The sequence below is a fragment of the Camelus dromedarius genome, chromosome 16, assembly GCF_036321535.1.
Source record: "Camelus dromedarius isolate mCamDro1 chromosome 16, mCamDro1.pat, whole genome shotgun sequence".
Lineage (NCBI taxonomy): Eukaryota > Metazoa > Chordata > Mammalia > Artiodactyla > Camelidae > Camelus > Camelus dromedarius.
The window spans coordinates 27,812,932-27,832,314 of NC_087451.1; the positions used below are offsets into that span (position 1 = coordinate 27,812,932).

The following is a 19,383-nucleotide window of genomic DNA, read 5'->3' on the forward strand; positions in this document are numbered from 1 at the left end:
TCTCGTGGTAACAGCAGCTGTGGCTTGCTGCCGGTGGGTGCGGCCTGGTGCCGGGCCCAGAGTCAAGTTCCTGTAGCCACACAGACCTGTGTCCTCCCTGGGGACCTGTGGGGCGTCCTGCTGGGGGCTTGAGTGCCTGCTCGGCAGGTCACTTGAGCAGCTGACCCCTGCCCCCCACTGTCTGTGGCTGGAATGGAGTGGGCAGGCCAGGGCTGTGTCACAGGCTGCGTGACTACACCAGTGCCCGTTTCCCCTACCCAGCATGTCCTCGACCACTGAGGATGGGGCCGCCGGCCAGCAGAGGTCCTGTGAGAATGAGACCCCATCTAGAGGGTGTGGGGTGCTAAGCCCGGCCTGGCCACTGCTGCTGGTGCGGCCTTGTGCAAGTTGCCAAGTCTCCACACCTATTTCCTCAAGTGGAGGTTGGTACCTGCCTCCTGGGTGACTGCCCTGCTGCCACTGTCAGCCACCCTGCTAGTGCGCTGGGCAGGGCCCTCAGCCCATGAGACCTCAGGGACCTGGACTGTCTGCACTGTGGTGGCCGCCATCCTGGCCTTGCTGTGAGCCCTCAGGCATGTCACAGGCTGTCCCATCTCAGTTTCCGTCTGTAAGGTGAGGGTGTGGGCTGCAATGCTCAGAGGACCCTCCCTGGAAAGGTCTCGGGCCCCTGGCAGCGCCCTGGGAAATGTCTGATACCTTGAGGCGTTAGTTAAAAGTCCACCTGACTTTGCTCCAGATCCTCTCAGGGTTATTCCCCTGTCCTTTGGGGCCGGAAGGCGGGAGTGGGGCGCCTGACCTCAGCTCCCTTTGGGCCACAGTGGGCCCCTGCATCTGATCTCCCCTGCTACCCTCCCTGGCCTCATGCACTGGTGGTGGTTGCTCTAAGCCTGTGCCTTACCCTGGAGCGAGCGGGCCCACGGGACACCCCTCAAGGCCTCGTCACTCCCGCTGTCCCTGCCAACTTAGACTTCTGTGAGACAGAGGCTCCAGGCCTGGGGTCTTTGCTGCGAACACCCTGGAGCAGGGAACGTGGGTAACTAGGCTGTGCTGGGGTGGAGACGGAACCCTTCCCCTAGTGCAGGGAGGGCGGGGAGGTTGGGGTGCCGGGGGCCTGGGCCTCCTGGGGGGCGGTGGGAGGCGGAGGTCCTGGAGGTTGTGTGTCGCTCTGCAGCCTGGGGCCCTCGGGGGTGGAGTACCCACTCCTCCATCACATCCCATGCTGCACGGTGCACACGTCACTGCTTCCGTTCAGTGCTGACAACTATGGGAAATTTTTATTACCCTGATCTTACAAATGAAGAATCAGTGACCTGAAAGAGACTAGCCTTCTGATTCTTAAGCTTTTATTTTTATTACAATTTGAGTTCATTAAATGCTGAACACGTACTTTGCACACGTTCATGGGTGTTGAGCACGAAGGACGGTTCCCTGGTGGCAGCTAATACCCAGTCCACCGTTCCCTAGTGTCTAGGATAACAGTCCGCTCAGGGCAGGGACTCAGGCTGGAAAGGCCAAGCGCGCTGCCTGCATCTGCTCGATGTCTCTGAAGTCTCTCTCAGCCCCACTAGCTCTCCCCGCGTTTTCCTTCCAGTTGTGACTGACGCCCCTGGGAACTTGAAGATGGGGTTTCCCAAGTGCTGGGCTGGGCTGGCTGCCTCCTGGCAGAGCTGACAGGCTCCCCATCCCTGGCATTTCCATGAACTGAGGGAGGTGCGGAGGCTGAGGACGCAGGGGGGTCGCTCTGGCTCCCAGGCGCCCAGAGGAGGACGGGCAGCTCAGAGAGGTCAGCGGGTTGCAGCCCTCGCCTTCTCCTCCCGCCCTGCACCTGGAGGTGGCCACTTTCCGCCAAGTCTTTGGTTTGTATTTCTGTGTCTAAATAGCGTGCGTGAACGGCTGCCTCTCGATCGTCCCGTGTCATCCTCCTTTCCCCTGCTCCACGCATGTGCTCCTGCCACCCGCCACTGCTCTGGACGGTCCTCTCACTGCATCGGTGTTGAGTACTTACATCGTGGCATCTCTAGAGCTGAGCTGTGTGGTAAACTGTGTTTGGTTTTTCTTTTCTCCCCAACTTTGTGTTTTCTTCGGAGTTACTGTTTCCTGATTTGTTTGGTTTTCTGTGTACTAAGTCCTGAACACTCCACCAGGTCTTCTAAGTCTCTGGGCATGTTCAGTCGCTGCGATCCCCTCGAGAGCGTGTCTCCTGTAACCCCCTGCCCTGCTTGAGGCCCCTCCCCGCGGTGGGAGTGCCACCCTGCCTGGCACGCAGCTGCTGTCCTGGGGAGGCCCCTCCGCTCTGCTAGGTTTGGTCCCTGTTTATTGCAGTCTGTGTTTTCCTCCTCTTTGGTCTCCACACTCATTTTAGTAGCATGTATCTGGGGGCGCATGGGCACACGCGCGTGCTAGGCAGCTCCGTGCGTTCTTTCGGGGAGGGGCCTGCAGCAAGGCCTGGGGTGGAAGTGGGAAGGGAAGCAGAGGTGGGGGAGGGGCAGAGGGCCTGGACTGTTGCCTTTCTGGATGGAGAGTGATACTGTGAGGGCGCTGGGCCCTGAGGTAGATGGTGGGCTCCCCCACCCTCACCCCCTTCACCCCACCTGCTCAGAGCCAGTGTTCACTGGCTGCTGAGCCCAGCCCCTGCCAGCCTCAGCCTCCACCCCTGACTCCACCGGCCTGCTCCAGTTCCCTCGGGGACAGGGACAGGGTGAAGGAGGACAAGGGCAGAGGGGGTTGGGATGGGGAGGGCGGTCAGGAGTCCCCTAGGTGAGCGGCACCCTCCCCCAAGGCAGTCACCAGCCCTGAGCTCAGCCTGCGTGAAGGAGACCTGGTGCCCTCCTGTGCTAGCTTGTGCCCACAAGGCTGCTGGGGGTGGAGGGCTGGCAGGGTGCCCCTGTGGGCAGGGGCTCAGAGGAATGTCAGAGCCTGGGGCCTGGGGAGCCTGGGGGGTCCGGGACGAGAAGTGGCCTGAAGCCTCAAGCTCAGAGGTGCAGCCAGCCGCACGCATCCCACCTGGAGGCCCCGTGGGGCTGTCCCGGCCACAGGAGAGCCCAGTCTCCCCTAATGTCTTCCGCCCCACCTGCCCCATCCGGGTCTGCAGTGAACATGGGATGAGGGCCCCTCTGGAGGCCCCAGTGCCTGGCAGGTGAGTAATTCTATTTACCTTTTCCAAGAGGCCTCCTGTCCTTTCATTTACTCCAGTTAGCCTGGCTCTGCTTGAGCTGCTCCAGCCCACGTGGCCGGTGGACACTCCCTCCTCCAGGGCCCTGCCGTCACCGCCCACCAGCTCCTCGGAGCAGGGACACCTGGCTGGCCTGTTGGGCTTGTGTTCCAGGCTCCTGCGGCCCCTTCCTCCTTAGATGGCTGTCCTGCTCATCCCCTCTCCATGCGTGCCCCCAGCAGGCATCCCGGCACTGTCCCGGGCGGGGCTCCAGGGAGGTGACCAGTCAGCGCTGGGCTCCCGCCCTGCACGTGCTTCCACCCTCTGTGTCAGACACACTGTCCCGCAGAGGGCAGCTTGGACTCAGCACCCCAGGCAATGGGGGTCCCCACCCAGCGCACTGCCTGGCTCCTCCTGCGTCCGGCACTCAGTGCTTCCCCAGTGAGAGGCCCTCACGGCCTGCCGAGCGGGGCACCCTCGCTGTGCACAGCTGCCCTTCCACACATGCCTGGTGCAGCAAGGGCGGCAGTCACCTTGTGAGGTGGGGCTGTGTCGGGCTGTGCCTTCACTTGGACAGTTTCAATTTCAGGGGTCCACCCCTCCCCACTGCAGCCGGCTATGTGGCCTCAGCATGGCTGGGGTGGCTAGAGCAGGGATGAAGCAGAAGCTGGTAGAGGACATCCGGTTCTGGACTGCCCAGTGATGCCCCTGCTGGGCCTGACTCCAGCCCTGGCTGTGGCTCTAGGTGGGCCAGCGGTGCTCATGTGGGGTTGGTAGGGGACTGTGATGTCTGTGGCCTCCCTCCATTATCAACCCCATTCCTGTCCCTCTGCTGGTGAATGGTGACACTCCAGGGGTTGGGGAGCACGTCTAAGCAGGGACGTCCACCCAGGCCCGGGGTGGGGGTGAGCCCACCTGCACTGGGGTGGGAGGGTGGCCAGAACCTGTTCCGGTGGGGACGCCATGTGCTGGTGGGGCATCGCAGGCCACCCCTCACACTCACAACCCAAGGTTCCATCTCCAATGTACCTGTACGAAGGGGCAACAAGGAGAGGTCCTGAGGGAACACACCAGTGCAGGCTGGTCCACGACTGCTCCCTTCTCACCTGGTGCCGGGCCTGGTGGCCCCTCTCCTCCAGCCCTGCGCTCTGCCAGGTGTGCAGGGGGCTCTTTATTATTGGAGGACCTGTGTCTCCTCTAACATTGGAGACACACGGGGACACGGCACGCATTCACAGAACAGTGTCCCCACCACGGTCCAACCTCCAGCCCTGGGCATAAAGCAGGTGCCCCCCGGGCCACAACACCGGGGAACATGTGGATGGAGGGGGACCACTGTCTGGCTCCCACATCTCCAGCCTCCGCCAGGCATTTGTTCTGGGTTGTCCGGCAATTCCCTTCCTGAGCGCCTGAGTCCAGCCCCGGCTGGAGATCCAGGGGGCTTCAGAAGGGGCTCTCGGCCAATCCAGGGAGGCCGCCAGCCAAGCAGGTCTCTGCAGAGGGGTCCTGGCTGGTCCCATTGCTGCTGCCACCGCCCCTTGAGAGTAACAGCTTCTGGCTGGGGGGCCCGCTGGCAGGCTGGGCCATGTGGCCACCGCCCATGTGGCGTTCGTTGTGCAGGGCTTTGCCCTCGTGCCAGCGGTGCCAGCGCCGCAGCAGCTCCGACTGCACCTGGGGCGGGCAGGCAGGCGGCTGGGTCCCGTCCCAGGGCCGGCCTGTGCCACCTCCCAGCATCCCCAACCTCCAACCTCCCACCTCCTGGCCTCGTAGGGCCCTGTGGCGCCCTGAGTGTGGAGCCAGGCGGGCTCTGTCACCGTGGAAGGCTGGGGGCTGTGGGCGTCTGGGGACACCCTGAGGATGGGCTGAGGCTGACCTGTCTCGGCAGGCCTGTCACCCAGCATCAAGGCAGCCGAGCCCGGTGAGTGCAAGTGAATGGGAAGGGTTCGTGGCGCAGGGGAGGGGCCTGGCATCCCCACTCCCCTCTGACCCCAGCCCCCACCTACCTCCTTGTTGAGGAAACAGTAGAGGACAGCCACCAGCAGGCCCTGGAGAGAGGAGGGGTCAGGGCAGTGCCTGGGCTAGGCAGGGGGTCAGGCCATTATAGGGGGGCAGGCACCTGGAAGGAGCTGAGGAAGAGGTCGAAGAAGAGCTTGGTGGAGCGCAGGGCACCCTGGGCATGCTCGTCAGTCACGAAGGCAAACACCACCTCGTGGACCCCCAGCAGGGGGATGAGGGTCAACGTGGACTTGGCCAGCCTGTGGGGGCAGAGCCTGAGCCACTTGGCCCCGCCCCACCCCAGGGCTCTGATGGCCCACCCCTGACCCCACACCCCCTCTGGCCTCCAGGCGTCTCCGGGTCTGCAATCCACCTGACCTTCACACCCACCGGAGTTTGTAGTCAGTGTAGCGCATCTGGTGGGCTCGCAGCTTGGCCACCAGGACATGAAGAATGCGGATGAAGATGAAAAAGTTGATCTGCGTGTGGAGGTCACAGCTCAGGGCGGCCCCTGGCCCCCTGCCTGTCCCTCCTGGAGGTGGGCCTGGCAGCCCAGGTGGGGCCTGGCTCCTGGGGCCCTGGGGTGGTGGGCGCCCGCCAAGGATGGGAAGCCTGGCCCGAAGTCCAGGGCACTGGCCAGTGTCCTGGCTCATTGCCAGGGCCTCCCTCCCTGTCCACCCAGGCAGGATGCTGTCTCCTAGCGCCAACGAGGACAGAAGAGGCTGGGGGCCCAACTCCAGCAGCCTCCCAACCCCCCCCCCCCACAGTGCCAGCAGGTGCCTCCCTCACCAGGATGGCCAGGAAGACGGGGAACCGCAGGATCCACCAGAAGGCCATGTTGTCGTTGCTGGTCCAGCACCTGCAGGGCAGGGCTGGCTCCTGTCGGGAAGCCCCCCAGCCCCACACCCCCCTGACGGTGGGGATCTAATTAGTGCCTCAGGAAAGGGAGATTAGGAGTGGCCTCCAGCCTGGGCATCAGGTTTGCTTACTGCCCCCCACTGCCTCTGGCCAGAGACCCCTACCCTGGCCGCCACGTGCACTGAGCCGCACGGCCGCTCCCCACGGGCCAGGAGCCGCGAGCCCCCAGCTGGCCCGACCTCCGGGCAGCTCACACTCACTGGATGTTCTCGAACAGACACTTGACCACCGCCCAGGGGATGACGAACAGCATGGGGGCACCTATGGGGAGAACAGCTGTGGTCCCCGGCCTTGGCCGGCCTGCACCCACCCCTGGCCGGCCCGCTCACCCCAGCCGATGCCCAGGTAAAGGCCGAAGCAGCTCCTCCCAGGGGCGGCGGCGAGGCCCAGCAGGCCGTGCAGGTACAGGCCCTCCACCAGCAGCCAGCAGTAGTTGGCCACGACTCCGTACTGCATGAACACCGCGGCCACCCGGCAGCCGGCCACCGCCTGGCCACGGGGACGGCATGAGTGCGGGCCTCACAGCCGCCTGCCACCCGGGGCTGGGGTCGAGGTCGGGAGGCCGGGCCCGGGCGCTCACCCCGTCACTCAGCCAGACGCTCACGCTGAGGTCGTCCCCGATCCGCTGGCTGTAGCGGGTCTTGAGCAGCGCGTCGATGGCCAGCACGGAGCTGGCCTTGAGCACGAAGGACGTGAACAGGTTCACGTGGATGTAGTTCCGGGTACAGTGCAGCTTGCTGCGGGGACCGCGAGTCAGCCCTGCCCGCTGCGGACCCCACCCCTGGGGCGCGGGGCGCCGGGCGCCGGGCGTACCTGAGGCCCAGCAGGATGGCCAGGGCCAGGAGCAGGGCCCCCAGGGAGAGGGAGTACCCCACCGTGTACATCACCTGGAAGCTGCTGTACATCTGGGCCGCCTCTTTCTGCAAATAGCAGCGCCAGTCAGGGCCGCGTGCGCGCCGCCCGCCCGTCCCCGCTGCACGCGCCCGCAACTGACCTGGACTGCGAGCTCCTCGTCGTCCACCTGGCACTGGGAGGCATTCCGCCACGGCTGCCCCCGAGGCCCGCGCACCCACTGCCCATCGGGCCCACACCTCTTGAAGACGAAGCGGTGCTGCACTGGGGGAAAGGCTCTGGTCAGCACCCCACTCCCGGGCTCGGTCCTCTCAGCCGACCCCCCACACCCTCGCTGTGGTTACCTTTGCGGTGCCAGGGGAGGTACCAGGGGCAGGAGATGTTGGCCGTGGTGTTGGGAGGGGTGTCCGGCCAGCAGGAATACTTGTCAAACGTTCTGTTACAGACCAGCTCTGCAGAGGTGGGGACAGGGTCGCTCCCCGCATGCAGCCCCCAGGCCTCTCTGACCGTCCAGCCTGGTCCTGAGCCCCAGTTCTGCCCAGCCACGTCCCCTCAGACACCCCACACCTCCACCCAGGGTCTCCACTCTCCCGAGTGCCCGCTCGGGAAGCTGAACCCTGATTCTGTGGGCATCCTTCTGGATCCAGCACCAGCTCTGGGGCTCACACCTCCTGCCCACCTCCCTCCCTCCCCCTCTCCCTCCCAACACTGTGTGCCCACTGGGCCTCAAGCTCCACGGGAGCAAAGATGGTGTCTAGCCTAGACCTGGGGGCGTCCAGCAGCAGGGGAGGTGGCAAAGCACCCCAATTCCGGGTCAGTTCTACCATTTTTAAACATCCTGGTATGTGGTCCTGGGCCAGTCACTAACATCTCTGTGGCTCAGTTTTCTCACCTGTAAATGGGGGGAGGGGGGAACAGGGCTTTCCCATGACCAGAGCCCAGTAAATGCTTCTGGACGGGGCAGGCAGCGGGGCTCACCCGTGGGTGGGGGCAGCAGGCTCAGGTTGTAGAGACACTGGTCTCCGTAGAGCTTCCACTTCTCAAACAGGAAGTCCATCACCTGAGCGGAGGGGGCCTGTGGCTGGGGGCACAGGTGGGCGGACAGGGGACAGACCGGCATCGCTCGAGGGGCAGGCAGGCTGGTAGGAGCCTAGGGGCTGGGCGGGGGGGGCTAAGGGCAGCGCTCACCTGCCAGGCCAGCAGCAGCAGCAGCAGGAGGTGGGGGCAGCGTGGCTGGAGGCGGGGCATGCCTCTGGGCAGCGGCCTCCCACGTCTGGCTGGGGTGGCACCGTCAGGACAAGGAGGTCCTCGTGTGCGCACGCTCCTCTGGGGGCTGCTGAGTGGCAGAGAAGCAGGGTCTGTGCAGGGACCCCCAGGAGTGAGGAGGCCTGGCTGGATGCCATCGTGACCAGCAGGGTGTCCTGCTCCCCTAAAACCACCCCTCTGAACCTCCAGGTCCTACTGATGAAGTGGGGACCCCAGAAGTAGTCACTCTGCCAGTGATGGGCTGAGGGTCTGGCCTGTGCCTGGGGGTCCTGCCCAGGGGCGTGGGGGCTGTGCCATCTCCCCTGAGTGGAGCTGGCTTTCACGGACTGTGGCTGTCTGTCTGGGGGCCCTGACACCCCGGGGCCCCTCCTCTCTGTGTTAGTGGCAGCCACAATCTTACTGGTCCCAAAGCTGTCAGAAGACTGGGGGCAGAGGAGCCAGAGTGGAGAGGTCTCTTGGGTGAGTAGCCCCCAGGCGGGTGAAGGACAAAGGGCAGTTCAGGAGTCCGCAGCCCTTGGATCACCCAAGGGGCCTTATCTCTAGATTCTTATCAAACAGTTGGATCTGTTGCCCGGCCCTCTTCCTCCTAGGCCACTGAGCCAGCAGGTAAAGAGCACTGGCCCAGTGGCTAGAGGAGGGCAAGGGAGGGGCAGGTTCGGGGGACAGGCAGCCTGAGTGGCCTGTGGCTCTGGGGGCAGGGTTGGGGGAGTGGGATGAGGGCTGGCTGGGGTGGAGCAGGCAGGCAGGGGATGTAGGGAGGAAGGACACTGCCCAGTAAGTTCTCCCCTGCCCCGAGGCCCTGCAGTTGGATGCGGGCAGAGGATGAAACTGCAAGGATAGCTGGGTGAGGAGTTCCAAGGCAAAATGTCAGCCCCTCAGAGCCCACGCATACGCGTGGTGGCCAGGGCAAGCCTGGCTGGGCCTCAGCTTTCCCATCCGAAAAGTAGGAGTTCACCTTGCCGACTTTCTGGGGCTGTTAGAAGCCAATGAGCCCAGGTGCACAGAGGGTGGGCAGGGCCACACCTGGGGTAGCCTGCCTTCCAGTGAGGGGTCAGCTAGTCTCGGAACCCCAAGGAGAAGCAGACTCCTGGGATAGAGGAGAGAGAGGGATGGGTGCCCTGGGGCCCCATCTTCACTGCCCCTCCCAGACCTTTTTCACTCCCTACTCTGACGCCTGGTCTGGCAGGTGGGGTTGAGAATCCTTGAAGATCCACTCCTCCAGCTCAGCACTTGTAGATCACAGGCTGGGTACCCCGGCTGGAGGCACCCTTAGCCCCAGGTCCCTAGGGGTCAGGGCCTCAGCATCCCCTCCAGTACAAGAGGCTGAGGGTGGTCAGACGTGGAGTCCTCTATGCCTTCCAGGGGAGTGCAGGCAAGGGGAGTTCTAGACCCTTCTCTGAATTGGGGGTGGGCAGAGCGTGGGGGTGTGGAGGGATTCTCTGCTGTGCAAGGCTGAGGTTCTGGGGTCCCCACCCTGGGCACCCAGGCATGAGGCTGGCCCCACAGGAAAGGCTGACATCGTGGGGCCCAGTTCTGGTCCTGGGACCAAGGGCAAATAATTTAACTTCTCAGAACCTGGGTTTTCCCAGGAAGTGGGGCTCCCTGTCTCCCCATCATGCAGGAGGAGATGAGCTGAGCTTTGCCACTTGAAGGGAGGGACAGACTCCTGTGTCCAGGTTCCCTCTCTACTGTGGGGGACACTGAAATCCCAGAGGCAACCTGTCAGCCCTGGGGATAAATATTTGTGGAATGAATGAGAGGACAGAAACCGGGATGCGGGGGTGCCCTGGCTCTGAGGCACCCATTGGCGGGGGCAGCAGGGCTCCTGTTTCCACCTTATTACCCTCCTGGCACAAGCAAGCAGAGCAGGTGGGGGTGGGGAACTACTGGCCAGGGACCAAGCCTTCTCCTTTCCCGGACCTGGACCCTCTTGGCCTAAACTGAGCCCGCAGATAGCCCAGGGTTGGAGGGAGATCCCAGCAAGGTGGTCCCAGCACAGGGGACAGAGGCCCTGGTGCCAGTGTCTGAGGATGAGCCTTCCCCCAGTCCCCAGCTCCCCTCTTCTTCCCAGCCCTCCCCCTCCCCCACAAGGGCTGGGCTGGCACGTATTCTGCCCCTTGCCTGGCAGAACACACCTCTCCTGGGTGCTCAGAGCTCAGCTGTTTGCCCAATTTCCCCCGGGGTGCCGGGGGCGGGGGGGAACTCCCAGACCTGGAGCTGGGGGAGGGGCCCTGAGGGATGGGTGGGTGGCCCATGGACCAGGAGAGGCCGGCACTGGTCACCCCAGCTCCTCCCAGGATCTGAGTGGGTGGGGTTGAGGCCTCCCAGCCTCCGAAGGGGAAGGGGTGGGTGTTTTTTGTGAAACCAGAGCAAGTAGCAGAAGGTCACGGCCCCAGCGCGGGATCAGGGGCCATAGGCTGTTGACAAAGCCTGATTCCTGCGTCCTTCCCCCACGGAGTGGGGGCAGGGCGGGCCTGGCTGTGGGCCAGGGTGCCACTGCCCCACCAACCCTCATTCCCCACTACAGGATGGAAAATAGCCCTGCGGATGCGGGTGCTCAGACCTCAGGGGTCAGTCAGTCAGTTTCCCAGTCCAAAAGTGGGAATCGGGGCCGCTGCAGAGGAGGGAGCAGCCAGGGCAGTGACCCACCCGCGCCGCGGGTCAAAGTGCCAAGTGTAAGCAGAGCAGGCTGGGTGCTGAAACCCCTAGGCCCCTCCGGGGAAACCGGGGTAACTAGGATACTGCTGGGGAGCTTTGGGGAGCAGGAGCCCGCGGGAGGGAAGCAGGATTGTCCAGGTCCCCACGCCTCCGGGGGTGTCTCTGCGGTTCTGTATATGCGCCCGCGGTGGGGGGAAAGTGGGGTGCTGGAGGGAAGAGTCAGGAGCGGAGAGGGACAGCAGGACAGAGCCCTGGCGGCCACAGACACCCCCACCTCTCTCCTGGGAACGCGCTCCTCGGGAAGGAGAGGACGGAGGAAACGCTGAGACCCCCAGCCTTCCTGACAGTGCACGACCGGGCGGACCGTCCGAGCCGGAAGGGCGCATCCTGGGGCTGGGAACGCGACGTCCGACGGAGGTGAGGGGGGCGACAGCCCGGGCCCGAGAACGCCCGCCTGCGACGGGGGTCCGCGCCGGCCAGTCCCGCGCTCCCGCCTTTGGCCCCGGGCCGCGCCCGCCCGGCTGCCCCTGCCGGGTCGGCTCCGAGAACGTGCCCTCGGGGCTGGGCGCAGGTGCTCACCGCGCGCCCTCGCGGCCGCTCCGCGCTCCCCGCCGTCCTCGGCGCGCTCCGGTCCGGGGCCGGCGGCCGCTCGTCTCCGCGGCGCTGCCGGATCAGGGTCGGCGCCGGCTCCGCGCAAACTTTCCGGCGGCGACGCTGGGCGGGGGCGGCGGCGGAGGGGGCGGGGACGGGGGCGGCCCGCGGGGCAGCGGCGGCCGAGGGTCCCCCGCCCGCCCCTCTGCGCGCCTCGGTCCTCCCGCCGCGCCGCGGGGAGCGACTCCGGGCCCCGGAGCCCCTGCCGCGGGCCCCACCCGCGCCTCTGTGCCGGACACCTGCGACTCCGTCCGCGAAGACTCCTGCCCCATGGACCCCGCCCCATAGCCCCCGCCCTGGGGACCCGCGTCCGGCAGACTGCGGCTCCCAGCGGGGACAGGAGCCGGGGATGGACAGGTGGGGTGCGCAGCGGGCGCGCGGCCGTGGGTGGGGGCTGCGGCTCCGCACCCCTTCGTCTCGCTCCCTCTGCGTTCCCAGGCCCTCAGCGCTTCTTTCCCAGGTGCCACGCCAATTGTTGGGAAGACTGACCACTCCCCGCCTCCCCGCACCGTGGTTCCGGAGTGACCCTTCCACCGCGCCAGAGCAGGCTGGACTGGAGTCCGGGGCCAAGGCCCTGCACTGGCTGAGCCGAGGCCAGGCAGGGAAGAAAGATCCCCGAGGTGCCCCTTTAACCCTAGGTTCCGCCTGCCCCGGGTCATCTCCCTTAATCCCCCTTCAGCACCCTTCACCCAACACCTCCACGCGTCCCTCCTGTCCCCTGCTGGCTGGCACCCCCACCGCTCCTCCTCCGAAGGGCCTGTTGCAAGGGGTCGCTCAGTCGTTTCCCAGACTCCTGCTCCCAGACTCACCATCAGGAGGACATCCTAGCCTCCCACGCCACGTCTGAAGCCAGCGTCTCAGCCCCTGTTCTAGGACCCCTTCTCTTCCTCACCTGCCACCTGTCCCCCCTTAACAGGCACACCCTAGCAGTCCTTGCTCAGCCCCCAGTGACCTCAGGGTCACCAAACCCTGTGGACACTTTGGGGCCTCATCTTTCCCGGCCTTTCAATTTCCCGGGACACACGTGGTCAAGCACTCCTTCTGGAAAGTTCTCTCATGGCTATGGCTTCCAGGCTGGCACCCCCACCACTTCCTCTCTTCAGAGAGTTCCCAGTGTTCCACCGCCACATGCCCAGGGCCCCACCGGATCCCTTTCCCCTGACCCGCTCCCACCTCCTGGACGCACTTCCCCTGCCCACCCACCTGCTAGACACCTGCCAGGGTTCCTGAGGTCTCCAGGGCATCACCACATGCTAATTCACCCTGTCGCGTTTCTCTGGAATCCATCTGGGCCTCCTTTCCGCTGTCAACCACCATCTGGGCCACCATCACCTTGGGGTGCCCTTCCCAGCCCGCTGGGTCAGCTCTTTTGTTAGGTGCTGCCCTTTGTCTTGGGGGCCCTTCTCCCGACTCTGCTTCTACTTCAGGGGGACATTGGGACCGGTAATCCCCCGCCATCCACAGCTCTCCCGCCCTCCAGCCCCAAGAGCAGAGCTGCAGCTGGCCCCAGGGCCCGCGAGATGCCCCAGGTAACTCCTGCTCTGTCAGCTGGCCTCCGCACGCCTGCCCTGCCACTGTCTGAAGGCCCCAGAGAAGGGCGCTCCTGGGGTGCCCTCAGACCTCCATTCTTACCAGGCCTCCTGAAGCCCTGCCCTCAGAGCAGCCTTTCTGTCTTGGTTTCTGCACAGGCTGGAGGCAAAGGACAGAGGCAAATGTCAGAGGCAAAGGTCAGAAGGTCTGGTGCTGCTTGCAAAGACTGTCCGTGCAGGTGCTGGGGGAGGGCAGCCTTCGAGGCTGGTGCCCAAAGACCCCCATTCCCCCTCTTCTCCCCTCCCCTGCCCCCCTCCTCCAGCTCTCCCCCCACCTCTCTGGGAGAGAGGCAGCACCCATCTGGGTAGGTGCCTGCGACTCTCCCCGTGGCTGTGATCTTGGGCCACTCTGGCCTGTGAGGGGGGGACTGGGACTGCTCTGGGGGGCTGTGAGGATCGGAGAGATGCTCCTGGTTCTTCATGCAGATGGGGTGGATCTGGGCAGTTGGGAGGGTCCTCCCGGCTGTGTCATCTTCAGAAAGGCCCTTCCCTCTCTGGACCTTGTTTTCCTGAGGACGTTTGGGTTGGGTGGAGGCCCAGCAGTCTAGGGTAGGCACTGGGAGGCTGAGCTGGGTTCCAGGATGGAAGAGGTGTGACAGGACACACATGGAGTGTTTGAAATGTGTGGAAAACATACCTGAGATGTGTGGACACAGTGGGGAGTGGAGGGGGAGGAACAGATGGGGTGGGGGCCCCTCCCTGCGCTGGGCCCCCTCTGTGTACATTAAGTGAATTCATAAGACGTAAACAGTGGGAAGTGGGACTGGAGGGGCTGGCCTCCTCACGGAGCACAGGACACCTGTGGACCGAAGAAGGGGCCGGTCCACCACCGAGTCCCCAGGGGTCCCGATGGGGGCGGCACCCCCTGGAAGTGTGCCGGCCCCTGGGTCCAGGGCAGGCCCGGGTGAGGGGGCTGCCGTCTGCCTGCTTCTCCCCCAAGGTACGGGGGTGCTCTCTGCCTGTCTGTGCGGTGGGCTCCAGAGGGAGAACCAGCAGGGCTCAGTTTAGGCATCTGATCGAGTGTTGCGAGCTGGTACTGCCCATGAGGCCCGGTGTCTGCCTGCCTGCCTGCCTGCCTGCTGCTCAAGTTCTGGTGGGAGATGACAGGTGGCCGAGAAAGGAGTGGCCAGGCTGAGTGGCGCTGGGCAGAACCCCAGGGCAGAGGGACCCGGGGTTGGGGAGGGAGCGCCAGGGCCCAGAAACTGCGGGGCTGCAGGTAAGGAGGCTGGAGTGGCTGTTGGCATCACAGGGCCTGTTTACTACGCGTTGGCAGTGTGTTGCTTTTGGTAGAGCTTTGCGTCCAGCTTTTCTCAGCACAGCTGGTGACATAAGCATTCATTTCCCCATCTTAATAACAGGTCCTCTAAGCACCTTGGGCACTTGGTATTGCTTTGGGTTTTTTTTTGGCAAATTTTTCTTTTAATTAATAGACTTTTTTAGAGCAGTTTCAGGTTCACAGCAGAATTGAGCAGAAAATACAGAGAGCTGGGCACTGGGTCTACGAGGCTTTCCTCAACCGCTCACAGGCCACAGCAATCAAAAAAGGGTGCAGCCAAAGGCCCATGGCATGGGCACCAAGCTGCATCCTGGTGCCTCGCTCGGACATAGGAGAGACCGAGAGCCAGCGGAAGAGCGGACACGGGAGGAAACAGCAAGTGGGGGCCAGGAGAAAGCTGCAGAGACGCTCTCACCACTGGGATCGCCTCGGACAGGAAAAGACAAGGCACCCATGAGACCCACTTCGGAAAGCAGGCGGAGAACAAGAAAGAGTCCTTCTGAGTCCAAAATATAGTATCTGAAAAAATTTAAACTTAATAGAAGGGTTGGAAGAATGAGCTGAGGAACTCTCACAGAAGAAAGAACAAACATCTGAGAGACAGAAACCGGGGAAGAGAAGATGAGAGATGGTGGAGGGTCTCTGTGGAAGGTCTAGTGCTTGAGGGACAGAGGTTCCAGAAAGAGCCAGAGGACCAGTGTGAAGAAATAGTACAGGGCTCTTCCTAGAACCTCCGTAGTGGAAGAGCTGCCAAGCTCCCAGCACAATAAAAACTGCAAACCAAGGAACGGATTCAAAAACCCCACGATGTTGCATCGTTGTGAAATTTCAGTGTCATCAGGAGAAGGAGAAGATACTGGGGGTTTCTAGAAAGCAAACCTCGGTCTCCCGGAGATGGGCAGGCACCAGAGGACTCGGCTTGCCTCCCACGAGGCCCATCTTAAGAAGCTCCAGGGCTGAGCCTCCCAGCACAGAGCGGGGCGCCATCCAGTCAAGAAGACATTGGATTTTGAAGGCTCAGCACAAAAACGGAACGGGAGGTATCTCATGAATCACGTGTGCTGCTCCCAGCACAAATCAGGACTTGCATCCATTCCTCCAGCGCACGTTCATGAGCCCCCTCTTTGTGCCAGGTGCCGTCCTGGGCGCTGGGACGCGGAAGGCAGCGGACGCCTCAGTGGAGACCGAGGACCCCGCAGGTGGGTGTGCCCTTAGGGCGACGGGCTGTGCTGAGCACCCGGAGGAGGTACGACGGCGGGGGGGGGCGGCGGTGAGAGAGTGGAGACCGTGGCCCTCTGGGGTCTTTTCCTTTTCCTTGCCCACCCCGCCCCCCACGCCGCCCACTGCCCCGCACTGGGTGTTTCTACCCCGGTTACACGTGAGTGACTGTGGAGACGACGCCTGAGGTCTGTGGCAGGCGTGCTCTCAAGGCACAGCGCTGATGATATATCTGCCAGCAGCTGCTCTTCTGCTCAACATTGTGCTTTGGGGCTGGGTTCATGCTGACTGGATGGCTCTTGTTCGTTGGGTTTCTTTTAGTTTCTTTTTTGTTTGTTTGTTTTTTTAATAGAGTTGCTGGAAATTGAACCCAGGATCTCCTGCATGCTAAGCATGTGCTCTGCCACTGAGCTACACCCTCCTCCTCTCTGGTTCGTCGATTTTTTTGTTTTGTTTTCTTTTGTTTTTTAATTTTTATTATTTTGGGGTTTTTTTTTTGGAGGGGGGAAGTGACTAGGTTTGTCTGTTTAATGGCGGCACTGGGGATTGAACCCAGGACTTTGTGCACGCTGAGCACATGCTACCTCTGAGCTGTGTCCTCCCCACCCCTGCTGTGGTTTTCATCGTCGTTTCCTTGGTAACTAATGATGGTCAGCATCTCTTCATGGGTTCTTTGCTGTCTGTCTTCTTTTATAAATCACCTGTTCCAATCTCTCATTAAAAATTGGCTTTTTTAGGGAGAGGGTATAGCTTAAGTAGCAGAGCACATGCATAACTGCTTTAGGTCCTGGGTTCCATTCCCAGTACTTCCTCCAAGAATAAATAATTAAATCTAATTACCTCCCCCCAAAAAATTATTTTAAAAAAGACCTAATGATCTCCCTCCCCAAAAAACTGACTTTTAAAATTTTTTGTATTTTTTAATAATTTTTTTAAAGTACAGTCAGTTACAGTGTGTCAGTTTCTGGTGCACAGCACAATGTCCCAGTCTTGCGTGTACACACATACATTTGTTTTCATATTTTTTTCCCTTAAAGATTATTACAAGATATTGAATATAGTTCCCTATGCTGTACAGCACAAATTTGTTTTATATCTATTTTTATATATAGTGATTAAAAAAATAGGCTTTTAAAAATTACTTCTACATTCCGAGATGAGTCCTTCACAAGATAACGCATTTTGTAAGTATTTTCTCCCATTCAGTGGCTTGCTCTCCCGTTTTCTTAATGGCTTTTCAGAGAGAGCAGACGTTTTTAATTTTGATGAAGTCCGAATATCAAACTTTTCCGTCATGTAAATCTAACCAAGGAAGTGAAAGGCTTATACATGGAAAACTATAAAAAACTGATTAAGGAAATTAAAGAAGACTTTAAAAAATGGAAAGATTTCCCATGCTCCTAGATTGGAAGAATCAGTATTGTTAAAATGGTCAGGAGCACTAACTTGGTGCACACTGCACAGCGGGAGATGCCTTCAGTCGCTCCAGCATCATTTACTGAAAAGACTATCCTTGCTTCACCGAATTACTCCAGCACCTTTGACTGTAAACGCCATGTCTCTCTCTGGACTCTGATCTGTCCATGTTTATGCCGGTGCTGTGTGTAGCCTCTTGGTTACCTAGCTTTACAGCTAAGTCTTCGAATCAGGTAATAGGACTTCAACTTTATTCTTTTCCAAAGATGTTTTGGAATTTGAATATTAAAATCAGTTTGCCAACTACTACTTAAAAAAGCCTCCTAAGATTCTGATCGAATTTCAGTCGAATCTATACATTAATCTGGGGGGAAAAGACATCTTAACATTGAATCTTCCTGTCCGTGAACAAGGGGTATCTCTTCACTTATTCGAGTCTTCCTGAATTTCTCTCAGCAATGTTTGGTACTTTCCAGTACGCAAATCTTATATATGTTTTTGTAAGGGACAGCATTTCATGATTTTTGATGCTATGGTCAATGGTCATTTTGTAAAATTTCTGTTTCCAGTTGCTCGTTGCTAGTCTGTAGAAATGCAATTGATGTATTTGTATATTGGTTTTGTAACCTATGACTTTGCTAAGCCCCTTTATTAATTCTCCTTGGGTTTGTAGGGTCTTTAGGTTTTTCTACAAAGAGGACTGTGCAGTCTGTGAGAAGGGACGTTCCTTCCTTTACGAGCTGTCTGCCTTTTACTCACTGTTCAGTGACTGATCGTGTGGGTCGTGACCTGCAGGACAACGTTCAGAAGAAGCGGCAAGAGCTGATACTCCTGCCTTAGTCCCAGTCTTTGCGGGAAGAGCATCCCATTTCCCACCAGTAAGTATGACGTCATCCACAGGGTTTTCAGAGATGCTCTTAATTGATTTGAGAATGTTTCTGTTCATCCTCAGTTTGCTGGAGGGTCTTTTTTCAATCACGAATGGGTGTTGAGTTTTTTCGGATGTCTTTTCTTTCTTATGAGCTGATCTTTGCGTTTGTCTCCCTTAGTCTGTTGCTGCGGCGGGTTATGCTGGTTTTCAGTTGTTGTTCCAGCCTTGAATTCCCAGAATACGCTTCACTCGGTCATGAAATGTTATCCTTTTTATATATTTCTGGGTTCGATTTGCTAAAATTTTATTAAGGATTTTGGCATCTGTGTTTATCGAGGATGTTAGTGTGTAATTTTATTTTCTGGTAATAAGAATATTGTCTGGCCATGGCTTCAGGATGATGCTGGCTCCATCGAATGAGCTGAAATGACTCCTTCCTCTTCTATTTCCTGGGAGTCTGTACGGAGCCGGTGTTACTGCCTCCTCAGATGTTGGGAGAGGTCACTGGGCTGGGAGCTGTCTTTTTGTGGGAAGGCTTTTAACTGCAAATTCAATTTTTTTAAGAAACTTTTCTTTTTTTTTTTCCATTGGAGGTACTGGGAGCTAACCCAGGACCTTGTGCTAAACACGCACCCTGCCACTGAGCTGCACGCCCCTGTGGAGTCAGTTTTCTAAGCAGACGCCGCGCAGGCTTCCTGCTGCCGCTGCCATTCGGAGGCCTCGGGCCGGGGGGTTGGGGGGGGGGCCGCACAGGCGGAGGGCGCAGGCGGGAGCACGCGGGCGGTCCTTGGTTCCACCTCCAACAGGACTCTTGGTTGCTACCCATCTTCACCGATACTAGGTTCTATTTTGTTGTTAAATGTGTGCAAATGTATTTTTTTTAAGTAAAGCAAAAAGGTGCGGGGTCGCTGCCCGGCGGAAACGTGTCTGGGGTGGGGTGGACCCCTCCTACTGGGGCAGCGCCAAGCCCAGGCACCCCCCCTCTCCTAGCCTCAGCTGGTTTGGATTCTACCAGAGGCAGAGATTTAAAAACCCTTCAAGAGGCCTCCCTCCCAGCGGGGCTCTTTAGTCGTGTAAGTTCGTAGCCAAGGCCTCTGGGAACCAGCTGCTGGCACCGTTCCTGGCACCCTGGAGCCAGCTGTGTGGCCCCAGGGGAGCTGCCACTGCCCGGCCCACCCCTTCTCCCACACCTGGTCTGCCTCTAAATCCATCACATTGAGGCTGCTCCGTGTCTGGGGATGTTTTGATGGAGAACATGTATGTCTGTAGTAGGGGTGTGTGTGTGCCCGTGCATGGAAGCCCCCGGGTGCCCACCGCCCTCTCCAAGTCTCCGGCTGGGTTGGAAGCATTGGAGGAGCAAGGATGCACTGGGGGCTGCCACGAGGGGCCGCCAGGCACCCCACGAAGGCCCGGCTCTTGGAGGCTCCAGTGGCAGCCTGCGTCTGTCCCCTGCACACCCCACAGGTTCCACTCGGGGCGGGGGATGAAGGTGCGGGTGCGCATCTGTGGGGGTGGGGGGAGC

The 19,383-nt window shown here is 60.4% G+C and overlaps 1 protein-coding gene and 1 long non-coding RNA gene across 14 annotated transcripts; one reads left to right on the top strand and one right to left on the bottom strand.

Moving 5' to 3' along the window:
• Window positions 1–1,326: 1,326 nt before the first annotated feature.
• Window positions 1,327–11,539, bottom strand: GCGR (glucagon receptor). Of its 8 annotated transcripts, none has more exons than XR_010384506.1 (14): window positions 8,105–10,227; window positions 7,895–7,997; window positions 7,261–7,368; window positions 7,059–7,180; window positions 6,878–6,984; window positions 6,645–6,801; window positions 6,394–6,553; window positions 6,265–6,325; window positions 5,936–6,005; window positions 5,537–5,625; window positions 5,268–5,406; window positions 5,155–5,196; window positions 3,155–4,822; window positions 1,327–2,445 (listed from the first exon to the last, which is right to left on the bottom strand). XR_010384506.1 is itself a non-coding variant. In XM_064495369.1 (14 exons), the coding sequence occupies exons 2-14, from the start codon at window positions 8,162–8,164 to the stop codon at window positions 4,595–4,597; spliced, it is 1,446 nt and encodes a 481-aa protein (XP_064351439.1). In that variant the 5' UTR covers window positions 8,165–8,249; window positions 11,420–11,539; the 3' UTR covers window positions 1,327–4,594. The 8 variants fall into 8 exon arrangements, 7 of the variants coding, with proteins under 7 accessions (XP_064351439.1, XP_031325203.1, XP_064351438.1 ...); XM_064495369.1 differs by adding an exon at window positions 11,420–11,539 and having other exon boundaries at window positions 1,327–4,822; window positions 8,105–8,249; XM_031469343.2 differs by adding an exon at window positions 11,420–11,465 and having other exon boundaries at window positions 1,327–4,822; window positions 8,105–8,252.
• On the top strand, window positions 11,189–18,588 carry LOC116157852 (uncharacterized). 6 transcript variants are annotated; one of them, XR_010384510.1, is made up of 6 exons: window positions 11,189–11,257; window positions 11,952–13,020; window positions 13,180–15,555; window positions 15,927–16,005; window positions 17,664–17,868; window positions 18,455–18,588. It is a non-coding gene; the product is annotated as an uncharacterized LOC116157852 (long non-coding RNA). The 6 variants fall into 6 exon arrangements; XR_010384512.1 differs by having other exon boundaries at window positions 13,180–15,396; window positions 15,490–15,555; window positions 17,664–18,588; XR_010384508.1 differs by having other exon boundaries at window positions 11,952–12,111; window positions 12,919–13,020; window positions 17,664–18,588.
• Window positions 18,589–19,383: the final 795 nt, after the last annotated feature.